Raw genomic sequence first — 22,617 nt, 5'->3', positions numbered from 1 at the left:
AGGGGCATAATTTTTAAAAAATATGAAACATTTATTTTGTAAAAAAATTTTATTAAATATTTACACGATATAAAAATAATTTGTCCACTTTACATTTTTTTTAAACTTTGTACAACACTTAAATTATAAAATAACTTCTCTCGTAGTGTAAGCCAATTTCTTGTTTGTGCCTTCTGAATTTTCCGTAGATAATTTCGTAACGTATCGTTCTCCGAGATTGCTGTACCGTGCCATTTTAAAAACACCGCCAAATATGCTTGTGATAATTCGAAATCTGTTTGTTGTTCCATCATATAAAGAAGCATTTGCATAAATTGCATCATTGACAATTCGGTGGAACTTTCGTCTGAAGACAGTGATTGAATTTCGAAATCGATGTTGCTGGGACCCATTGCCTTTAATTTCTCTATTACATCTGAAAAATTGTTGGTATCGACTGATTGTAGATCCTTATTGAACGAAGTAAGATTTTGTAAGGCCGGATGAATACGAGTAGTTTCAGTGTTTTCGTTAGTTTTAACGTCCGAAAAATCGAAGCGCAGTTGCAACGACGGAATTGTAGGCAAGAAGAATGGTGCAGTCTCTGGAACTTTAGGCGGCTGTTTCGGTTTATTTCTCCTTTTAATGATATCGATATCCAGTAAATTCTGCCATCTAGATTGGGCCACGGCGGACATAGTTATAAGATCACTATTGAGCTGATCAGGCGACACATAATCTGGCTCTTCAATGACGACATCATCTTCATCAACTTTCTCGGCTTCTACAGAAGATCCAGGAAGTCCTACTTCAGGTATCATATCGTCTTTATTAATGGCCTTTAGCGACACATGCGAATACAGCGTACGATTTGACCATAAAAAGATTCCTACATTACGTACATGGACGGTCGCAAGAAATTCTGCTGTCGGAGAGAAATTTAAAGATATACAGGCTTCAGGAACCTGTAAGGCATAGGATTTAATATTAATATATATTTTGATATTTTCCAATCCAAATAATACAAAAATCTAAACAATACTTGAAAAGTGAGCAAAGGAATACGAGATAAATGATTATCTATAGTCTGTCAAAAAAGCATCTTTTACTAGCTGCGAATAATAGCGACAACGCTCTTATTGGGCGGACTGTATTTCGCAAGAATCCATCTACTTATCCATCTATTTATAATTTTGAAATTAAATTTACCTGAAAAATATCTATTAAGTGTGACGATGGTATGTCCCAAGTTCGGATAGTGCAATCCATAGATGCTGTGATTAACCATCTAGAATCGGGATTAAAACATGCATCTGTTATTCGCCCCTCATGCCCTTGAAAATGTCGAACAATTTTCCTTGTGTCCAGATCCATTAACATAATATCAAAATTTTCTAAAGCTATTGCCACAAGGGAACTCTCATTGTGACAACGTATCCATTCGATTGATTCTTCTATTATTAATATCGTTCTTGCCGTAATTATATCTAAAAAATAAAAATTACATTAAAATATTATTTATTTTAAAGGAAAATGAAGCTAGCACATGGACTTAGCAGACGGCCGCGCGCGCGCAGCGCTCGAGCAGCGGTGCTCAACAATGATTACTATTTCATCATATATTGAGCATAATACACCGTATAAGCGTATTATTTCAAAACAATCGTTATATATCACATGAAAACAGTATTACAAAATGATAATTCAGTTTGAGAACAATAAAAATACGACAAATAAATAGTATATATGATTTCCAAGACTTACATACTATATTCGAGAATTATGATAGATTTTAGAAATCCATTAATAACTTTTCTTCTAAGAGAGAGGGGCCTTTTTTTATAACTTTGCATGCACGTTCTACACAATATTAAATTATTTGCATAGTTTAAAAAAAGGCCCCTTTTAGAAAAAAAGTTATAAACAAATTAAGTATTAATGTCATCCAGAGTATGTCTGCAAAGTATAAAAAAAGGTCCCTCTCTGAAAAAAAGTTATAAATTATATCCGAAGAATGAGAGTTTCCGTCTATCTGCTGACTTAATTTGAACTTTTTCTAAGAGGGGCCTTCTTTTATAACTTCTGTACCGGTAACTTCCTAATACCATCCAGAGTATGTCTGCAAAGTATAAAAAAAGGCCCCTCTCTGAAGAAAAGTTATTATAAATTATATTCGAAGAATGAGAGTTTCCGTCTATCTGCTGACTTAATTTGTTTATAACTTTTTTCTAAGAGAGGGGCCTTTTTTTTAAACTATGCAAATAATCTCCTAATATTGTGTAAAACGTGTGTGCAAAGTTATAAAAAAAGGCCCCTCTCTTAGAAGAAAAGTTATTAATGGATTTCCAAACTCTATCTTATTTCTCGAATATAGTATGAAAGTCTCGGAAATCATATATACTATTTATTTATAGTATTTTTATTGTTCAAACTGAATTATCATTTTGTAATACTGTTTTCATGTGATATATAACGATTGTTTTGAAATAATGAGCTTATACGGTGTATTATGCTCAATATATGATGAAATAGTAATCATTGTCGAGCATCGCTGCTCGAGCGCTGCGCGGCCGTCTGCTAAGTCCGTCCTGCTAGCTTCAGTCTCATTAAAGGAAATATAATTAATTACGGCACAAGTACCTTTCTTAGGTTTAAAATCCCAGAACTTAATTTTTGTATCTTTGCCGGCTGTAACAAGAGTTTGATTCAAATCATCAACCATAACACCCTTAACAGGACCTTCGTGAGCGCCATTCTCATTTCCATAAGACGCTCTGTGTATTCCTGATTGAATGTTAAATCTATCAACATGACCTGTGTTATAACCGATCACAACAAAGTTTCCACATCTTGTTAAACATAAACTAGTCGCAATAGCATTGTAATTGTTTTTAAATCTCTCGGGAAGTAACTTAAGATCACCCATCTTTTGGAGGTGAGACGACCACGTAGTGACAGTGCCTAAACCGGAATGAGCTGCTGCTATATTGCACCATTCCTTTTCCCTCGTTACTTCAGATGCAAGTACAGTTATTGGCGGCATTAACATTGGATCATCAACCGAGTGACCTTTTTTTCTAGAAGCTTTTCTATTAAATGAGGCTCTACCTAGACTCTTGTTTAGTATTTCTGTGACAGTGGAAAACAACCGGAGGGAAGAATCGCCGCCTGTAGTCAACAGATAATTACCGTCATTTCCATAAAATCGAACAATCGTTGGAGGTTCAGCATGACCTTCTCTAATCCTCAAGAGTCTACCAGCTCCATCAACCATATCAAATATCCATAGCTTTAGAGAATTGTCAGGCGAAGATGAAACCAATAATGGTTCGTTTGGTATGTATGTCAGACCCGTGACAGCAGCATTATGTGCATTGCAAAGTTGACTCTCTACCATTCGCTGCTCTAAATTCCAGAACACGATCTGTCCACCTAAACTGCCTGTTGCCATGATAGGGTGACCATCTGTACGAAAGCTGATAGATATCACTGGACCCCAATCTTGTACTAGCTCAAAAATAGTTTCATCATACTTGAGGTTATGCAGTATAATATGACCATTATTCAAACCTATAGCAGCCACATCTATCGCAGGCGCTTGCTCCAACACAGTCACGCTACTCTGCCATCCTTTGAATGTATAGATCATCTTGGTCGTTTTGATATTCCACAGCTGTAGCTGGCCCTGTTCGCTACCCAGCAGAATCTTGTTCATATAAGTGTTGGGGTGCATCAGTGCAGTTATCCTGAAGACATTATTACTGAAATTTAACTCCAGCAGAAGATTTTCCTCTTTGATGTCCCAGACCTTGACGGTGCTACTCTCGTCGACAGAGAGCAAGTGTGCGCCGAATGGCAATAGAATGTGGACAGCACAATCATGACCCTTGTAGGTATGCTTCAACTCGGTTCCTCTGCGCCATGCGTAAATGTTATTTGCACTGGCCGTGTATACGTGAAACGTGTCCGTAGCCAGGCAAGTGATATCATCAACATGCATACCCGAGACACTCAGGAGAGTAAAGTGTTTACACGTGTAAGTGTGGAACTCCTTGCCTACACATGTGACGATGAAATGCTCTTTCCTTCTGAGGATATACCTCGTAACAAGAGGTATATGATTACTAACATATCCGAGCGCTCGATTCCGTACGAATATTCTACTTTGTACCATCGTATATTACAAGAGAAGACCAAGGTAAATTCAAAAGAGATTATAGTACACAATTATATTTCTCGTGGTACAACTAAGGGCGCCATATTTGAAACATGATTTATGCAATAATAAGATGCGCCGGATGAACATCTTAAGCCTGCGGCACACGATGCTTGTTTTCCTGCTGGATTGCTAGCTGGATTAGAATCTTACCATCGTATTGGCTGGGATACTGGGGCTCTATTCTTGAAAAGAAACGTATACGAAAATCTAGGGAAATGCTACAGTATACGTCACGTATACTATAGTATTTCCCTAGACTTTCGTATACGTTTCTTTTCAAGAATAGAGCCCCTGTATTGTATTATCTTTGTTGTTCATTCAGTGTTAAACAAGGATAAGATGATACACGGAGACACCCGGGTAATGTTTTCGAACGCAGCCCTAATAGAAACAGATGTCGTGCAGAAAATGTAAAAGTACTTACAGTGATAGAAATAACACGATTTCAATCTATCAAAAACTGTATATTCCAGTGTATCTGATTTCTGATAGGTTGAAATCGTGTTATTTCTATCGCTATCGCTATTCCTTCGCATTGTGTCTGTGGCTTCATAGCGTTTTTCACTGGCAGGGTGGTGTGCATTCAGTTCACTTTAAACAGGCGTACCTGTAAGTCCGGATCTACAATAGGTGTTTTATGCCTTATGCCGTAAGAAACTGACCAATTACAGTCCAATTGCAGTCGAATCCGAGAAGAATAAGCGACTGTAATTCGCCCATTTCTTATGGCTTAAGGCTTAAAACCCTATTGTAGATCCTGGGTAAAGGGTCCAATCAAACCAATCAATCACAATCAAATATAAGGAGAATACTCGATTAGAATTGGTCAGTTTCCTACGACTTAAGGGTACCGTCACATGCGGCGTAACCTGCGTAAGCGTAATCTGCGTATTCTAGTAATTTACTAGAATACGTTATTTTTTATTTACTATAATACGCCATTCTGAGGCGTCGTCTACAATACACGGAGTAAGAAGTAAGAGTAAGAAGTTGACCAATCACAGTCGAATGTGAGAAGAATAATCGACTGTGATTGGTCAATTTCTTACTCTTACTTCTTACTCCGTGTATTGTAGACGGGCCTTTAGACTCCACGACCATCTACGACTTCTATGTAGAGGATCCTTTACAGTCGAACGACAAGGGAATGCTCGACTGCAGTTGGTTGGTTCTTATATTCCGACTCGGATTAAACCCTCGGTGTAAACTAGGCCTGTGATACACTTTTTTACATCATGAATGCACCCATTAATAAAAGAAAAATTCGTTATTTCTGCTATATTGACCACGTTTATCCGGTTATTCCAGAAACTGGGCCAATCAAAATCGAGAAGAAGTAAAAGTCACTCCTGCTGATTCTATTCAATTGTTTGATAAATAAAATTATTTAAAAAGCTTACGTAAATTTACGCATAAACTATCAGATCCAATTAGAGTCATGATTAATGTCTATACTTGGATTATTGTATCTCCCAGTTGTAATAATTGCTATATCATAAAAACTACCCTGAAACTAATATCAGATTTGGAAAAAAATTGAATGTGATTTGGACATTATTCACTAAGATTAATAAATTAATTGTGAATTGAAATATTAGAAAAGTGCATTTTAGAAGCAAAAAATAATTTTAATATATCTGTTCCGATATGGCAAATACTGGTCTATTAGTTCTAACAAATCCTGCAAGAATGAAGGGATTGTTGTTCGTAATTCAGAAACATGTTTTAAAGACATTGTACATTCAATATCTTCCAGGGAAGAATATTTTTGCAGGAAATTATAACTGTAGAACATTGCAACAAAGAGATCCTGAATATTCTAAGAAGATCATTGACATATACAAAAGTACTTCTACAATTTCTTCTTGTCTTGATATTCGTATTTTGCTCACCAACTTGAAATATCCCAATAGATCTATTATAAATACTAAAAAACCTGTAGAAGTAGTGATCTTTGATCAAAAATGCAGTAAAGAAGAGGCAGATACATTCATACAGGACCATTTAGCAAACAAGTCGCTGAATTACCACTTTGTTAACAACATATATGGTGCAAGTCTAAATTATTGTAAAAATGAAGAATATGATGTTCAGAAAATGAAAACTTACAAGAATGTAGTACTAGGTGGTACATTTGATCGATTGCACAATGGTCATAAGATTTTGTTAAGTGAGGCTGCATTGCATTGTACAGAAAAACTTACTGTTGGTGTGACAGATATTAATATGATTACTGGTAACAAATTCTCGTAATTCTTACTTAGCTTAAATTAATTTGTTCTATAATAATGTTTTTAAATAATTTGTGGATAGGAAAACTATGAGATGACTTAATCATTTAATATCATTATACAGTGGTATACTTAGAAATCAAATAAATATTTTTAGGCAAAGTGTTGTGGGAACTTATACAACCGTGTACGCAAAGAATAAAAAAAGTTGAAGATTTTTTGGAAGATGTAGACTCATCAATATCATATAATGTTGTTCCTATTAATGACATTTATGGACCTACTAAAGAAGATCCAACATTAGAGATGATAGTTGTAAGTGAAGAAACAAAACGTGGAGGTGATAAAATCAATGAATTGCGTTTGCAAAAAGATTTAAACAAATTGGACATTCATGTAATAGAATTAGTAGGTGATGAGGTCCATAAAGAACATGAAGAGGCTAAAATTAGCTCTAGTAATCACAGAATGCGATTACTTGGCACAAGGCTTAAAGATCCTGTAGGTTTTTTCTATTGAATATTTACAATACAACAAAAAATTATAAAATAATTTTTATATGAAATTTTCTATATATAATTCTATTTAAATTGCATTTTGTTATATAATTTAATAATCTATTTCTTCTATTATATATATAGAGTGAAAGTAAAATCTTAAGACCTAGAATCTTAAGACCTTACATCATTGGTTTAACGGGTGGCATTGCAAGTGGAAAATCTTCAGTTGCTGAAAAATTGCAACAGCTCGGCGCTGGTCTTGTAAATTGTGATAAATTAGCTCATAACTTGTATTTACCAGGAACAGATTGCTTTCATAAAATAATTGAATATTTTGGTTCTTCTATTCTCGACTCGGATGGATTTATAGATAGAAAGTTACTTGGTGATATTGTATTTAATAATAAGGTATTTGGCCTCATATTCCATAATATTTATTACGTATGTTATTTCATAAAAGTACTTTATGTATGTAGGAGCAATTAGAAAAGTTGAACAAATTAATTTGGCCTTTAATTCTGCAAGAAGCTAAAAAAGAAATAGAAAATCTTTCTTACAAGCGTCGTGATATTATTGTACTGGAAGCAGCAGTTTTAATTCAAGCTGAATGGCAAAATGAATGCAGCGAAATTTGGACTTGTATTATACCCCAAAATGAGGTTAGACTTTGTGTGTGTCTTACAGATAAATTATATTTTGTCTATGTATATGTATATGTATACATACTAATAAGAATCTATTTAGCTATTATATTATTTCAAATTTCTTATTTTATATTTAAATATATACAAAATATTTTTATAATTTATATAACCTAAATATTTTTATAAATCCATGTTAAATGTATTTGTAGGCTATAAAACGAGTTATGAATAGAAATGGATTATCTGAAGAAGCAGCAAAATTACGAATTAACATGCAACCAAGTACCATGGAGCAAGTTAAGGAAGCCAATGTTGTTATATGTACTTCGTGGAGTTATGAAAGAACCTTAGTGCAAGTAGAAAGAGCATGGAAAGAACTAGTACAAGATTTAAACAAATTGCAGGCTTTTTGATAAATAACATTTACTTATTCTCTGATATACAATTTATAATTAGGATATTGATGCGCATTGATGAGAGAAATATTGATAATTAAGTATCAGAGATAGATATTAATAACAAAAGAATACTATTTTTTTTATTACTTGTTACAAAAAAGTAAAAATATTATTTAGCAAATAATATATTGTCACTCATTATCAGTTTTTCTTCTTTATCTTCATGCAGCTTTATTATTAGGGCACTTAGAAACAATCGAAAATCAGCCTTTAATTTGTCACCACCATCATCCACATTGCATTTGACATGAGAGACACTAGAAAAACTAGATGCTTAAACAGATACAATAATTAAAAAATTAATTTATATACAGGATTTTTTTATTTTAAATTTGGAAAATAGAAAAATTAATTTAGAAATCGAAATTCTGTTAGAATTAGATTATTATTGAAATACTCACAAATAATTTTCGATACACTTGATGTAGTATTATCAGGATCAAAAAAGAATATTACACAACAATTTGGCCCTAATTTAGCTCCGCTAACAAAATAATCGTAATATTCTTTCAATTTTCTTGAAGAATCTTGCATTTTTGCATTGTATACCAGGATTACGCCGTCTACATCTTTACGTATAGCTGACCAGCAATTTTTAAACCTGTTAAAAATATTTTTACAATTTCTTATCTTTCTCTCAATTTTGCAAAAGCATGTATAATGTTATTTACTTGTGATCTCCACTGCAGTCCCACAGTTTAAGATCTCTCGAAATGCGTTCATTATTCATTTCAATATCGTTAATTTCAAATTCTAATATTCGAACACCTTGAGTTGGACGATAATCATACGGAATTTCCGTAGCCTCTGCCAGGAAATTCGCTATTGTGGTCTTTCCGCTCTAAATAAATATATATGTATGTGCACGAATTGAAAAGTTCTCTACCATTTTGCAATTTTCGCAATAGTTAACAGAATGTTAATTTCGCAATAGTTAACAAGATATTAATTACAAAAAATCGAATATTGATTTTCAATAATTTTTTATTCGAGTACTATAAACTTTACAGAAAAGTAACAAGTGATAAAAATTGTTTATTTTCTTCTCATAGAGTTCTTTATAATTGTTCATTTTCTTTCTTATAGAGAATTTTTTCAGAACTTTATCAACTTTTTAGTACTGCATTTTTTTTATTGGCAACTATTTTTACCAACATGAGAAAATACAGTATTAAAATATTCTGAAAAAATTCTCAGAACTCTACGAGAAAAAAATTAATAATTTTCATCACTTGTTATTATATTGTTCTGTAAAGTTTATAGCACTTGAATAAAAAATTATCGAAAACTAATATTCGATGATTTTTAGTAATATCTTATTAACTATTGTGAAAATTGCAAAATCGTAGAGAATTTCGACTCAGTTTAGTCCACTCTATCTATACAAGAGCGCTTTGTCAATAATGACGGGACACCTTGTATATACATATTTAAGATTTGCATAATTTTGGCAAAATCTGATAATATAACGTTTTCATATCTTTTTTTAAATATACGTACAAATATTCAATTGATGGATAATCTTACCTCAGTTGGTCCTATCATTACTAATTTTAATGTGTACATTATTTGACAATAGTAATTGCAAGTATATATTAACATTCCATTGCACCTGATGGATATGTACAATACAGAATGCATTATTGTTTGGCAATTGTTACTATAACAACCGTTGCCTAGGTATACAAATACAAAACATTATTAAGAAAGCAATGAAGACACATTACGTGATTTGAATTGAAATTATACAAAATGCATTAAATGGCAAAAATAATTTTAAAATTTATTTATATAAGTAAGAAAGTTACAAGTCCATATATATATATATATATATATATATATATATGCTTATTTAAAAAAATTAGCTATTTTGTCTGTATTCTTTAAAGCAACTAATGTTTCTTTACATCATGTATATATGTTCATAACAAATTATTGAAGATAAATACGAACTGTTTCTTAATTTACATTAGAGGAAAGTGGGCGAATTGTGCGCATTTAAGGGATATTTGTTTTCTTGGGATGATTTTCTAAGATCAAAGCGATATAAATATGGAAATAGAAACTATAAACATTCTTCTACCATTACGTATTCTTATCTTGAACAGATTTTCATTCAATAAGGTTGTATTTGGCAAAAAGGAAAAAACGGAAAAGCGAAAAAATTTCTCGCGCGTCGGGTAATTATGCGCAAAACAAAAGCCGTAAAAAATGAATGAATTGTGGAATGTTGACATAGAAATCAGAACATACATTCATTATATTGCAATATAAATATATATTAAACATATTTTAAATGTATATTGTATATATTAAGAAAAAATATAAAACTAATATAATAATAATGCACATAGACTTTGGCAAAATAAAATAGTAATGCCAAAAAGAAACGAAAAAACTAGTGCTAGTCATACAGTATATGAAAGATGGGTAATTGTGCGCATTTTAAAATGCTTGCGCACAGTTGCCCGCCGCGACCTGACTCGGTATGAAATACGATTACTTCAACAATTCCTAACCAAACTTAATAAATAACAGCTCAAAAAATGCACATAATAACGTATTTTAAGAACATATACAATTTTAAACAAACAAATTAAAAATACGGACTTACCACCTTATTTTCTGAATGCTAAAATAACAAGATGTAATTTCACTTTTTTGTATTTCTCTGGCTAGTGATGTATGTACGTCTATCTTTTGTAGTTATATCTTAAGAGGACGACTTCCTGCGTAAAAATTTCGCCACGGTGATGTCTTCATATATTGGAAAAGTACCAAACCAGGATGCGCACAATTACCCGCTACGCACAGTTCCCCCACTTTTCCTTATATGTAATTTATTTTGGTATTTATATCGTCTTGCAATATTCACTTCAACATAATTAACATAATTAAATATTCCAAAATGTGTAATTATACATAAATCATGTATAAAAAATGAATATATGCCATTTGTAAAGTTATGATACTTTATTGAATACATTAAATGTTTAATACATTCGTTACAATACTGTTTTCTTAACAGTATATTTAACACTATGTAATGCAGCCATGGATTATGTAACCATTATTATTGCAATAATTAACACATGATTATAATAAAAATTGTAATTTGATTACAGTTATTTGCTCATCAAATTGTGAAGTACACTTTGCTATTGTGATATAAATTACTTACAGTAAAATTTTTTTTTTAATTCTAAATGAAATTATGTAAAGATATGTTTACTAAAGAATACTTTAAATATGAGCTACAAATAATTCTAATATGTATTTTATTACCCATTGTACCAACACATACCATCATATTTGTATAACTGATATTAAATAATTTAATGCCTAACTTCTTATAATATTATTTTTTCCGTAAGCATTCCGAATATTATAAGTAATACATCAAATTAAAATTTTTTTAAATAATTATATTAATTTTATATATATATATATATAAAATTAATAAATAATATAGTATAAATAATTATACATTTAATTGTATATAATTCAGACCTGTCTAAAACTTAGCTTGCGAGCTTAACGCTTTTATATCGTCTCGAGTTAAATGGAAAGAAAATTAAAAAAACTAGATGCTATAGAGCTCTGTCCAATGATTATCTGGTGTAGCGTCTATCTTTTTTTAATTTCTATCTGTCTCGCTCAACGGAAATGATGAAAAGGGAGAAGCATTGAGCTCTCATGAGCCAAGTTTTGGACAGGTCTAAAGTGTGTATTATATAATTGTATATTTAATTGTTTATGAAAAATATATATTCAACAAAAAAATTTCGCATTTAAATGTTGGGCTAGTTTTCTCGATAACAATGGCAGCTATAACTCGACGCATAGGACCTTTCTCGTAAGTGTTGTCAAGAGAAATCAAGATAGTTCTGTGGTATTTTGCCAATGTTACAATTTACAAGATACTGGCTCTTTTTGTCTAGATTCGTGCATAATTATTAAAGATTGATTTAATCATTTTTAGGTATAAATATTTAATTTTTTGTACATATAAATCATTTGTTATATAGTATTTTTCTGAACACTAAATTGTAAGTATACAGAAAAAATAATATCGCAAGAAATTAGGTGTGAATTTAATTAAATCTTTTTTAATCATGTGGTTTATATGTATATTTATACTTTGATAGATGACAAAACCATGTAATTTTCATTATATTTATTATATTTAGAAAGGTAAATTTTGCAAAGTATTACACCAAAAAATTTAAGATTGTCAGCATGGGTAAATAATACAAGTAGCAGTGTCATCAAATCACTAAACAATTATTGATATTTTATGATAAAGATCAAATAAAAAAATCTGTGTATAACATTACATTTTGAAAAGTATATTGAAATGTAAGATATTTATTTTAACCAATTGCCATTAAATCCTGCTTACTAACATCTTCCGGATAAGTTAAGTTATATAATGCCAGTAATGCTGCTTTAGCTGCTGCTTTCTTTGCATCCTTTTTGTTTTTAGCTGAAATAAATATAAAAATTATTATTTATGTATTAATGATAGCAAAAATAGTTCATAATAATTCGCAGAATATATACATACCTGTTCCTGAATATTCGATTCCACTAATTTCAACAGCCAGAGTAAACATCGTATTCGGTGGGTTACCAACACGGCTGAGCTCTGCATATGTTAGTCCAGGTCTCATTTGATTCAGTAACATAACTGGATGTATATTAGTAGGATTGGGTGGAAGTTCCTTTTGAGTAGAAGTTTTAGGATTAGGACTTTCTTTCTTAACTCCTTTTGCATTTGGTAAACCAGGTCGTGGGACTGGAACTGATGTTCCTTGATTATGCCATTCAAGAAAGAGTTTATAAAGAGCAAAACTGGCCAATGAACTCCATGGAATCTCATCTTCAGAATTTGTATCCATAGTGATGCTATCATCATTATTTTCTTCTTTTATTTCATCCATAGATGTATTAGTAGTTTGTCCATCTGATTCAGCATCTAGACGTGCTTTCATAGATGCTGCTGTCATTTTTTCAAGTAATAAAGCTTTTAATGCATTTTCAGCTGCATTTTGGCGAGCAAGTGGTTTAGATAATCCTTGACCAACGTAAGTTTTACCATCAAGCTATAAATAAATGTTATTAAAGCATTTTAAAGATGAGATTTACATCGTATTACATATTAAGCATCATATTATATGTTAAGTATCTCTCTTTTGTAAGAATCAGAAGAAAATGTAAATAATTAAAGTAACAAAATAATTACCTCAGCATGAACAAGATAAAGCGAATTCGGCATGGGTCCTTGTGTTTCAGGGAATGTAAATTGGACTCCAGCTTTCATTTCGTTTAATACCATAATTGCGTTTTTAGGTTGTAGAGTTTTCCTTAGACGTTGATTCATACGAAGACGTTTTAATTTTTTATTTACTTTAACTATAAAAATTGTTACATTAGTAATATATGTACATATAATATAATATGAATAATTAAAATTTAATTTACGTATCAGTAAACAACTTCACATTGATTACAGGAGTCTACACTCAAGTATAATTGAGTTTAGATCATTCAATGCTCCCGAATCTTCAAATTTGCGCAGTGAAATGTCATCACTAATATTTAATCTCATAGGATAGAGTAGGGCTTTCCCATCAATTTCGACTTTAAAGTAATTCGAAAATCTACGATAGCAAATAATATCTCTTTGTTGTGACGTGCTTATGGCCCTGCGCACAATAGGAGGAATAAGGAGGAATTAGGAATAAAGAATACACGATTTTAACCTATCAGAAATCGGATACATCAGAATACACAGTAGTTTTTGATATAAATTGAAATCATTTATCCTTTATTCTTAATTCCTTATTCCTTTTATTGTGCGCTGGGCCTATAATTACATTACACAATCATGATTGTTCCTTGAGAGCACAAGCACAACCTTTAAATAATACATATGCTGTCCAGAAACATAAACGCGAGAAAAAACCCTGCTCTACCTTATTATGAATGCTGCAATTCTCATTCTTTTAATCACAAATTCCTTGATTTATTTATTCTAAAAGAGCTGGTTCTACATTATCCAGGGCTGGGCACATTTCAAATACTTGTATTTGAAATACAGTATTTGAAATACAAATACTATTTTAAATACTGTATTTCAAATACAATACAAAATGTATTTTATATTTTGTATTTCAAGAAGGTTATTCAATGTATTTTGTATTTCAAATATAATTTCAATGTATTTTGTATTTGAAATACAAAAAAAATCCTTGATAATGATCTTTGACAACAATAATAGTAACTTAAATTTTTTTTTCATATAATGGCGATACTGATTATTTTCGTTAACTTTCAAGCAGTGTCAAGTCATCAGTGTTATCAAATCTTATAATCTCGTACAAAAAAATAAGTTTCTCGTGAGGTTCTCGTGCGGTTGGTAGCATAGAACAATAGAACTTTTAAAGAGTACAAGAGAGTGAAGCTCCAGACACAATGCGAGGAAATAGCCATAGCGAAGAATAATATGATTTCAACCTATCAGAAATTGTGTATTCCGGTGTATCGCAAACTGTTTGTGGCAAGTGTGAAGTGACATTGTTGTTTTTTGTTCAATTATTATGTTATGTTCTCAATGTTTCCTGCCAACTTTTGTCTCGAAGGATTATACTATATTAGAATTATTTTACTGTAATGTTTAATTATATTTACTTATTATTCTGTTTAACAATCAGTATCGTATAATTTTTCTTCACAGTTTCAATACTATCACAATATTTTTATAGCGATGAATTCGTATGATTTCATTATTTATATTATCATCTATCAAACAATTTTATTAATTTTTTATGATAAGGCACATAATGTTGCGGGATATTTATGAGAAATAACTGAATAAATCAGTTACTTTGTTCCAGTCTTATACTTTGTGTATTTACAATAAAAAATTTGGAAATATTTTGTATTTTAAAATAATATTTTGTATTTAAAATACAAATTTAAAAAGTATTTTGCATTTTGTATTTCAAATACTAAGATTGTCAGTATTTTGTATCTTGTATTTAAAATACTAAGATTGCCAGTATTTTGTATTTCAAATACTTTAATGATGTATTTTGCCTAGCCCTGTATCATGTCGCAAGCGTATCACAAGCGTTGCGGTCCAGAGTCGAGCTAGCTTGACGTTGATTGGATCGCTTGCACAATGCGACTAATGTAGAGAACCAGCATTATAGTTACGCTTCATAAAATTTTTTACAATGTTACATAACTTTACAATTAAACATTTATTTATAATACTGTATCACAAAAAGTTATCAAAATCTATTAAAACTTTATGTGCGTTAATTACTTGCATTAGAACATTATAAGAGGATTATACATCTTTGCTATATATTTTTATATTATTGTTCTAAATATTCAAATTCTAAAGAGATTACAGAGATGTACAAAATAGTGCATTTCTGTTTTATTTGTAAGTACTTACATCCAGGTATCTTCCTTCGCCATCTTGGTTGAGCATCTTGCATGTCAACATCCATGTTCTCAGGCTTGTCATCCGCCTCGGAATTATTATTAGATGCGTTCGGAGCAATCAAAGGCTGAGGAGCAGCAGTTTGTCCAACAGTGGATTGTGCACCTACTGTAGTATGTTTTAAAATCGGTTTCAATCGCTGCGGCAATGGAAGCGGATTCGGCGCTTGTTGTTGTGGTTGTTGTTGTTGTTGTTGCGATTGCTGTTGCATAACTATCTGCTGCGGTGGTACTTGTTGCTGCTGCTGCTGTAGTTTCTGTTGTTGTTGTTGCTGCTGCTGCTGCTGCTGTTGCTGCATTTGTAATTTTTGTTGCTGTCCTTGTTGCTGCTGTAATTGTGGTGGAGGCTTTTGAAGTTGTTTTAGTTGTTGTGTAGGTGCTATAGTTGGTACAGGCCGTGTTGATGCAGCTGCTGCCATTTGCGGTGGTTGTTGTTGCTGTTGCTGTTGCTGCTGTGATTTGAATCCTTGTGAGTTTTGTACGCTGTCTTGTTTATAATTGCTTTGTTGAATGGACGTAGATTGCGATGATTGGTAACTTCCTTGTGTATTATACTGTAAAACATAGGGTGGGTCGCCGCTACACAAGGAACCTCTACGGTTGTGCTACCCCACCAAGGTCTAGTATCGTATGTTAAAATAATTAAATGCTACCCTTATAGCTCATACCAACCATTACCTTTACTCTCTGTGGCCAACGTCTCTTTACTCATGACTGAGCTAAGTTCGTGGAATTACAGATACGCTGTTAATAAACAGCATTTTTTTATATAGTAGATATTTATAGAAAAGAAAAAAGGAAATTATGCTTTCCATTGTTAATTTAGAATACATGTTAAAAAGTAAAAAGAGATCAACAAAATATTATTATATTATGAAATTATGTTATGGATCTTAATGTAAATATTGTAAATTAAAAGATCCATGTGATCTCTTATTCAATTTAAATAAAATGTCTAGGAATCAAACATTTAATGCAGCAAGTAAAATGTTTATAATAATACAGCATTTTTATGAGAATGAAATTTGCTTAGGCACGAGTTCAGCACGAACTACCAAGAAAACGGCCTACGGTAGGGTATGCTATGTGGGTAACCGACGACCTAGTCTTTGGTCGAATGCACCTCCTCGGTATTGTTGTATAGCTACTAGTACCTGCGTTGCAGGGAAAGGGACAGTAGGGACCACTAATTAGTACATGCAATTGGAAATCTTATCGACAGCATATGGAATTTGAATTATGTATAAAAACAAGCATGTTATTGTACTTTTCAATCTCACTCGCAACCAATATTTTAAATCAATACTCAAAAATGCTTGTTATTTGTTATAATATACTAAATTCAAATATATAAACTATTTGGCATAACATATTTAATTCTTTTTATTTTTTTTTAATAAATTAAAATTTATATTAAATATAAATATTTATTTTTACGTAGAGATAGATTTATAGTAATAATATTGTAAAATAAAAATTAATTTTTTTAAACTATTTATATTGAAGAACAATAATGAATATGATGCTAATCAAATTTTCAAACAAAAAAGTCAATTTTATAAACAATAAATAAATACCTTATCACATGATAGATATATTAAATAGATAAATGATAAATATTATTTGAATGATTAAGTTATAATAAAATTTTAAATTAATATTTGTTCTTCACATTTGTATAAAATTGCAATCCGGAATATTTTTTGTTTCTACAGACTAAGAAGTATATTTGATCTCGTCGTTGTATGTGCCTTAACGCCGAGACACTACAGTGTCTCCTGATACAATCAATTATACGCATATATCAATTATACGCAATATCAATTATTATATCAATAAAATATCTAAATTCCAACCGATGAATAATTTGGGCTTTTGTAAGAGCTTATAAGAATTATTAAATCAACTTTTATTTATAAAAAAATTATAATAAGAACACTATTCTCAAATAAAAGGACCCCGCACGTTTCATATGGAAAAATGATTCCGGTCAAATTGCTCCGTTTTGAGATACGTTGTACTTCTTATGATTCTGAACAAATGTCTCCATTGTTACATTCACATAAAATCAACAGATAAAAAGATGTAGCGCTTTAAAGTTACAGAATTTGAATGTCGCCATACTTCCTTAATATAACTTGATGCTTTCTTTTATGTGTAATAGGTTTATAACGTTTGTTACTAACGTGAGCCCCTCACCTCTCATATCGGGGTGCTTGTTTAACGTAAATCCTCTCGATAACACGGAATTCTATTACGATTGTTCACTTTTAATTATGTATTAATATAATAATTATATATAATCGATCATTTCGAAAACAAAGTATAATTCGCGCAAAATTTATGTTTTATCAGTTACCAAATCATCCGCGGTGATCGCTTATTTTGTACTGTGAGTTGCGATTTACTTACAAGAAAATACGCGATTTACTAAAATGTAAACAAAAACGCGCAAGCAGTTTTCCGCATGCGACACGGGATCACGCACGAACGTCTGGACCCTACTTATGTCATGCAAGTAACCAGTCACGTTCACATCATAGATTCTGAATAACACTAAAATAGAGTTTTAAGAGTAATATATTATATATGTATACACATTGATGTGTGTATGCGCGCGAAATTACATTCAAGAATACATGCGTATGTATACCTGTTACATATAAAAGAAAGCATCGAGTTATCTTAAGAAGATATAACGGCACTCAAATTCTATGACTTCAAAGCGCGATATCTTTTTATCTGTTGATTTTATGTGAATGTGGCAATGGAGACGTTTGTTCAGAATCATAAGAAGTACAATATATCTCAAAATGGAGCAACTTGACCGAGGTCAAATTGCTCCAGTTTTTCCATATGAAACGTGCGGGATCCTTTGTACAAAAAATTGAGTAATTTAACTCTTAAGTATAGATTATCTGATTTTGTGAGAAGAGCATTATTAATCATATTTTAATATGCTCTTGAATATAATCATTTTTTACATAAGAAAAATGTGAGAGCAATTCATCGATTTGTTCAAACTTTAATGTATTATGTATGTTATAAATGTGGGTCCAGGTTATCGAGCCGAGCTTAGAGATAAACCTATAGAGAAGAGCTTTGAGCCTCGTGAGCATCTGAACATTTCTGCGATCTATTTTTAATTGTATTTTATATAATTAAATATATACGCATCATATATATATATACAATGAATATCATTAAATTCATCCATTATCCAGTTCATGCTGTGACTGACTAGGCATTTGTTTTAGGCTCGTGGTTCAACTAGACGGTATGGATGTATGCACATATGTAAGTATGCATCATGGATATATGCTCGGTTCACAAGAAAGTTTGGCTCGATAATCTGGACACATCTTAATATGTTCTATATATTACTATATACATTATCATATATACACAATGATAAAATAAATACACCGATATTGAGGGGAAATTTGAATCTATTGAGATTATAAGACGAAAATATTTTATGAAACATAAAGTGTTCATATTTCCTGCATTAGTAGATATATTTATACCTATAAGGATTAATTATATATAATTATATATAATAATATTTTTAAAGCTTTCTTTCCATATCTTTTCGAAAGTTTCCAAAGCATCCAAGATTTTATTCCAATATGCAATGAGAAATAATTTTATAAAAGTGTGGTAGTGTTTATGTCCCTATTTTTTTGAAAAACGGCTGTGTTTACAATAGTAAAATAATTTTAAATCAGAATTATCGCATTTGACTTGCATTAACTCTTAGTTCACACAATGATTTCCTGATCTTTTACTACACACAATGGGTTGTTTCCCAAATTAATTTTCATTATTTTAACAAATATAAAAAAAATTTATGTTCACTTCTACTAATATAGATTAACTTTAATTAACTAATTTTTTATCTTTTTCTAGTCTAAGAATTAAAGAGGATATTAAAGTTAATCTACATTGGTGGAACTAGACATTGGTAATTCTTAATATACTTCAACATGTTTAGAAATCATTTGTAAGGTTGTATTTAAAAATATTGTATACAAATGTTATAAATAATTACTTGATGCTTCTAGCTTTTCAAAGAAATATGTAGGACGCAAATGTATGAATCCAATGAAGTGTACTAAGAGCTAACTTGCTCATCTTTACTTATCTACAGGTTTGTTCATGTCATATGCTCAAACTTATTCTAATGAGCACATGTGAATACGTAGGAGCTATATTAAGAGCATGTTGCACATATGACACGAACAAATCTTATATTGCTATGGATCCACTTAATGCTGTAAATGCTTTGTAGATCAATCAGAAGAAAGAATTTTACGAATTGACAAAGAATGCTTCAAAGCATTTGCAACATAAAGTGGATTGCATCCTATAATTATATGTGAATATCGTCATGAATATTATGATAAGATAAGAATAAAGATAGAAAAAGAAAACTTACAGGCATTGTATACGATCCTTGGCCTCCTTGGTTTCCTTGGCCTCCCTGGCCTTGGGGATTATTCGCGTTTCGTCCTGTAATACCAAATTACTTATTAATACCAAATTACTTATAAAAGTATAATAATTCAAATCACAAGTACTTTATTCAATAAATTCTCAATAAAAAAAATTTTTCATGCCCGGATATTCGTATTAACCAAGCGCACTTAAAAATGGCACAGCCCTTCACGATCATCAAGCATATTCGGTGAATCATGACGTCGCGCCATGTTCTCAACGAGCGCCAACAAGAAAGCTCACGAAAGACCGCCATCTTCGTACTAACCGGCGACGTATGCGGTATTGATTTTTTTCCCTTTGCAAGGAATCACTTTCGCTTATTGCGTTTCGTCGACATGATGCGACAAAATGCGACATGCGATGATCTATAGGCCGAAAATTTCATTTTATTGGAAAAATCATACCGTTACCGTAGTTCTGGCTTTGTCTGCTTCGTGTGTACATGTTGGAAGCGATAAACGCTATCCAGATCGATCAGGATCACCCTCGATTAAAACTTCGTTCAGTTGCGATGTGGAAAAACAAAATCGGTGTAATGAAAACGAGTTGAGTCAACACGTTTATCTCGTGCAGCCGTCTAACGACTTTGTTCTTATGAGTATGATATTCCGATAGATATCACTCCATACTAGTCAACGTCGCACTGCCGTAATGCCGTACTTCGCTTTTGCTACCGTGTCATGCAGGAAGGGGAAATGACGTTGGTCTTTTGGAATATCGGAAGTAAAGGAGCCTTTTCATGTTGACGCTCGACGTACATTTTTGGGAGTGTTTAGGGCTGCCGCAGACAAAATTTCTGTAATAGTAAGGGCTCTCACACATGAAATGCATAACAAAGCATAAGCATAACATAAGGCCGCTGAACCAATGAGCATCATATGTAAATCAATATGGCGACATTATGCTAGATGCTCATTGGTCCAGCAGTCTTATGTTATGCTTATGCTCTGTTATGCATTTCATGTGTGAAGCCCTTTAGTCCGGATCTACAATAGGTGTTTTATGCCTTATGCCGTAAGAAACTGACCAATTACAGTCGAATCCGAGAAGAATAAGTGACTGTGATTCGCCCATTTCTTATGGCTTAAGGCTTAAAACCCTATTGTAAATCCGGGGTAACAGTAACCATAAGCCGTACCGTAAGTATCAGCCAATCAGAATTAAGAGTTCAAAAGAATTCACGACTGTGATTGGCTAATTCTTATGGTACGTCTTGAGGTTACTGTTACCCCGGATCTACAATAGGGTTTTAAGCCTTAAGCCATAAGAAATGGGCGAATCACAGTTGCTTATTCTTCTCGGATTCGACTGTAATTGGTCAGTTTCTTATTTTGGATTCACACTGCATCCGATTTACGTCGTACGACGCTCTGCAATCAATCAGAAAACAGGATTCCGATGGATTTTGCTTCGTATAATCGGAATTCTATTTTCTGATTGGTTGCAGAACATCGTACGACGCAAATCGTATGCAGTGTGACTCCAGCATTACGGCATAAGGCATAAAACACCTATTGTAGATCCGGACTTACGGAAGGTGTGTGCGGCAGCCCTTAAGCCGTAATCACACTAGCGATTGGCGATTGTAATTGACGATTGAGGATTACTTTTCAACCAATCGGAACAAAGAAATCGATGACTTTCAGGCTCTGATTGGTTGAAAAGTAATCCTCAATCGTCAATCACAATCGCCAATCGCTAGTGTAATTACGACTTTAGGCGTTGTCTACAATACACGAAGTAAGAAGTAAGAGTAAGAAATTGACCAATCACAGTCGAGTATTCTTCTCACATTCGACTATATATATTCCTCTTACAGGAAAATTTTATTTGAAATATATAGTATACGTAATGTATTTCCGTTTTGTAATGTAGCTTTATGTATATAAAACAATGAAAATTTTTATTTAAACTAATTTTTGGTAAGTAGTGTAACATATTACATCAATTTTAATTGCCTGGATACAGTATCCAAACGAAAAAGAATCCGAAATTAATGATTACAATGGCATACAGGAGGTAGAAAACAATATACAATGTGGAATAACATTTTATTAGGTACTAAACTTAGTCTCCGCGCGGCTCACATTTAGACCCAGTTCCACAACTCACGGTTAACTCTTAACCCCTTGAATGTCAGTGACGCACATATGCGCAGAAAAAAGTCGTGCCATTTTCGTCTCATGACGTATATGTGCGCATTTGAAAAAAAAACATGTTTATACTTCATCGATTCGACTGTAATTTGTAAAATCATGGTTTTTGAGGTCGCTGAATCCAAATTTGAAATCGGATTTTCAAAATTCAAAATGGCGGATCCAATATGGCGGACGCAAGTTCGAAAAATGGTTTGATTTCTACAAAAATTTGTATCTCCAATTTGTAAACCATGAATGGTTTACTGAATTTTTATTCGTCATAATGTATCCGAATTTCAGATACCTAGAGTCAGGACTCAAATTCTAAATTCGCGATCACGAACATCTAAAGATACAAATTTTTGTAGAAATCAAACCATTTTTCGAATTTGCGTCCGCCATATTGGATCCGTCATTTTGAATTTTGAAAATC

General features: G+C 32.1%; 4 protein-coding genes across 9 annotated transcripts in view; 1 reads left to right on the top strand and 3 right to left on the bottom strand.

Annotated features, from left to right (window-relative positions):
* Positions 1 to 87: 87 nt before the first annotated feature.
* On the bottom strand, positions 88 to 4,225 carry LOC108763291 (WD repeat-containing protein 36). The gene is made up of 3 exons (XM_018510786.1): positions 2,620 to 4,225; positions 1,189 to 1,466; positions 88 to 944 (listed from the first exon to the last, which is right to left on the bottom strand). The coding sequence occupies exons 1-3, from the start codon at positions 4,151 to 4,153 to the stop codon at positions 90 to 92; spliced, it is 2,667 nt and encodes an 888-aa protein (XP_018366288.1). The 5' UTR covers positions 4,154 to 4,225; the 3' UTR covers positions 88 to 89.
* A 1,254-nt stretch (positions 4,226 to 5,479) lies between these two features.
* Positions 5,480 to 8,037, top strand: Ppat-Dpck (Bifunctional Phosphopantetheine adenylyltransferase - Dephospho-CoA kinase). Its single transcript, XM_018510788.1, has 5 exons — positions 5,480 to 6,434; positions 6,587 to 6,930; positions 7,071 to 7,337; positions 7,406 to 7,588; positions 7,783 to 8,037. The coding sequence occupies exons 1-5, from the start codon at positions 5,846 to 5,848 to the stop codon at positions 7,984 to 7,986; spliced, it is 1,587 nt and encodes a 528-aa protein (XP_018366290.1). The 5' UTR covers positions 5,480 to 5,845; the 3' UTR covers positions 7,987 to 8,037.
* A 79-nt stretch (positions 8,038 to 8,116) lies between these two features.
* Positions 8,117 to 9,780, bottom strand: LOC108763295 (intraflagellar transport protein 22 homolog). Of its 2 annotated transcripts, none has more exons than XM_018510791.1 (4): positions 9,559 to 9,780; positions 8,703 to 8,872; positions 8,433 to 8,632; positions 8,117 to 8,304 (listed from the first exon to the last, which is right to left on the bottom strand). In XM_018510791.1, the coding sequence occupies exons 1-4, from the start codon at positions 9,670 to 9,672 to the stop codon at positions 8,141 to 8,143; spliced, it is 648 nt and encodes a 215-aa protein (XP_018366293.1). In that variant the 5' UTR covers positions 9,673 to 9,780; the 3' UTR covers positions 8,117 to 8,140. The 2 variants fall into 2 exon arrangements, with proteins under 2 accessions (XP_018366293.1, XP_018366294.1); XM_018510792.1 differs by having other exon boundaries at positions 8,213 to 8,288.
* A 2,496-nt stretch (positions 9,781 to 12,276) lies between these two features.
* Positions 12,277 to 22,617, bottom strand: part of LOC108763305 (mediator of RNA polymerase II transcription subunit 15) — an 18,750-nt gene continuing 8,409 nt past the window's right edge. The window contains exons 1-6 of one of the 5 annotated variants that reach the window (XM_018510810.1): positions 20,451 to 20,727; positions 19,985 to 20,058; positions 15,500 to 15,998; positions 13,277 to 13,446; positions 12,599 to 13,136; positions 12,278 to 12,517 (exon numbers count right to left, since the gene is read on the bottom strand). In XM_018510810.1, the coding sequence (XP_018366312.1) occupies positions 12,405 to 12,517; positions 12,599 to 13,136; positions 13,277 to 13,446; positions 15,500 to 15,998; positions 19,985 to 20,058; positions 20,451 to 20,490 (1,434 nt within the window). In that variant the 5' untranslated portion in view covers positions 20,491 to 20,727 and the 3' untranslated portion in view covers positions 12,278 to 12,404. Of the gene's footprint in view, positions 12,518 to 12,598; positions 13,137 to 13,276; positions 13,447 to 15,499; positions 16,101 to 19,984; positions 20,059 to 20,450; positions 20,728 to 22,617 lie in introns of those variants that run through there. The other 4 variants (XM_018510807.1, XM_018510808.1, XM_018510809.1 and 1 more) reach the window with 4 other exon arrangements.

The sequence above is a fragment of the Trachymyrmex cornetzi genome, unplaced genomic scaffold (genome assembly GCF_001594075.2).
Source record: "Trachymyrmex cornetzi isolate Tcor2-1 unplaced genomic scaffold, Tcor1.1 scaffold35, whole genome shotgun sequence".
Classification (NCBI taxonomy): domain Eukaryota; kingdom Metazoa; phylum Arthropoda; class Insecta; order Hymenoptera; family Formicidae; genus Trachymyrmex; species Trachymyrmex cornetzi.
This window is presented reverse-complemented; position numbering and strand designations above follow the sequence as displayed.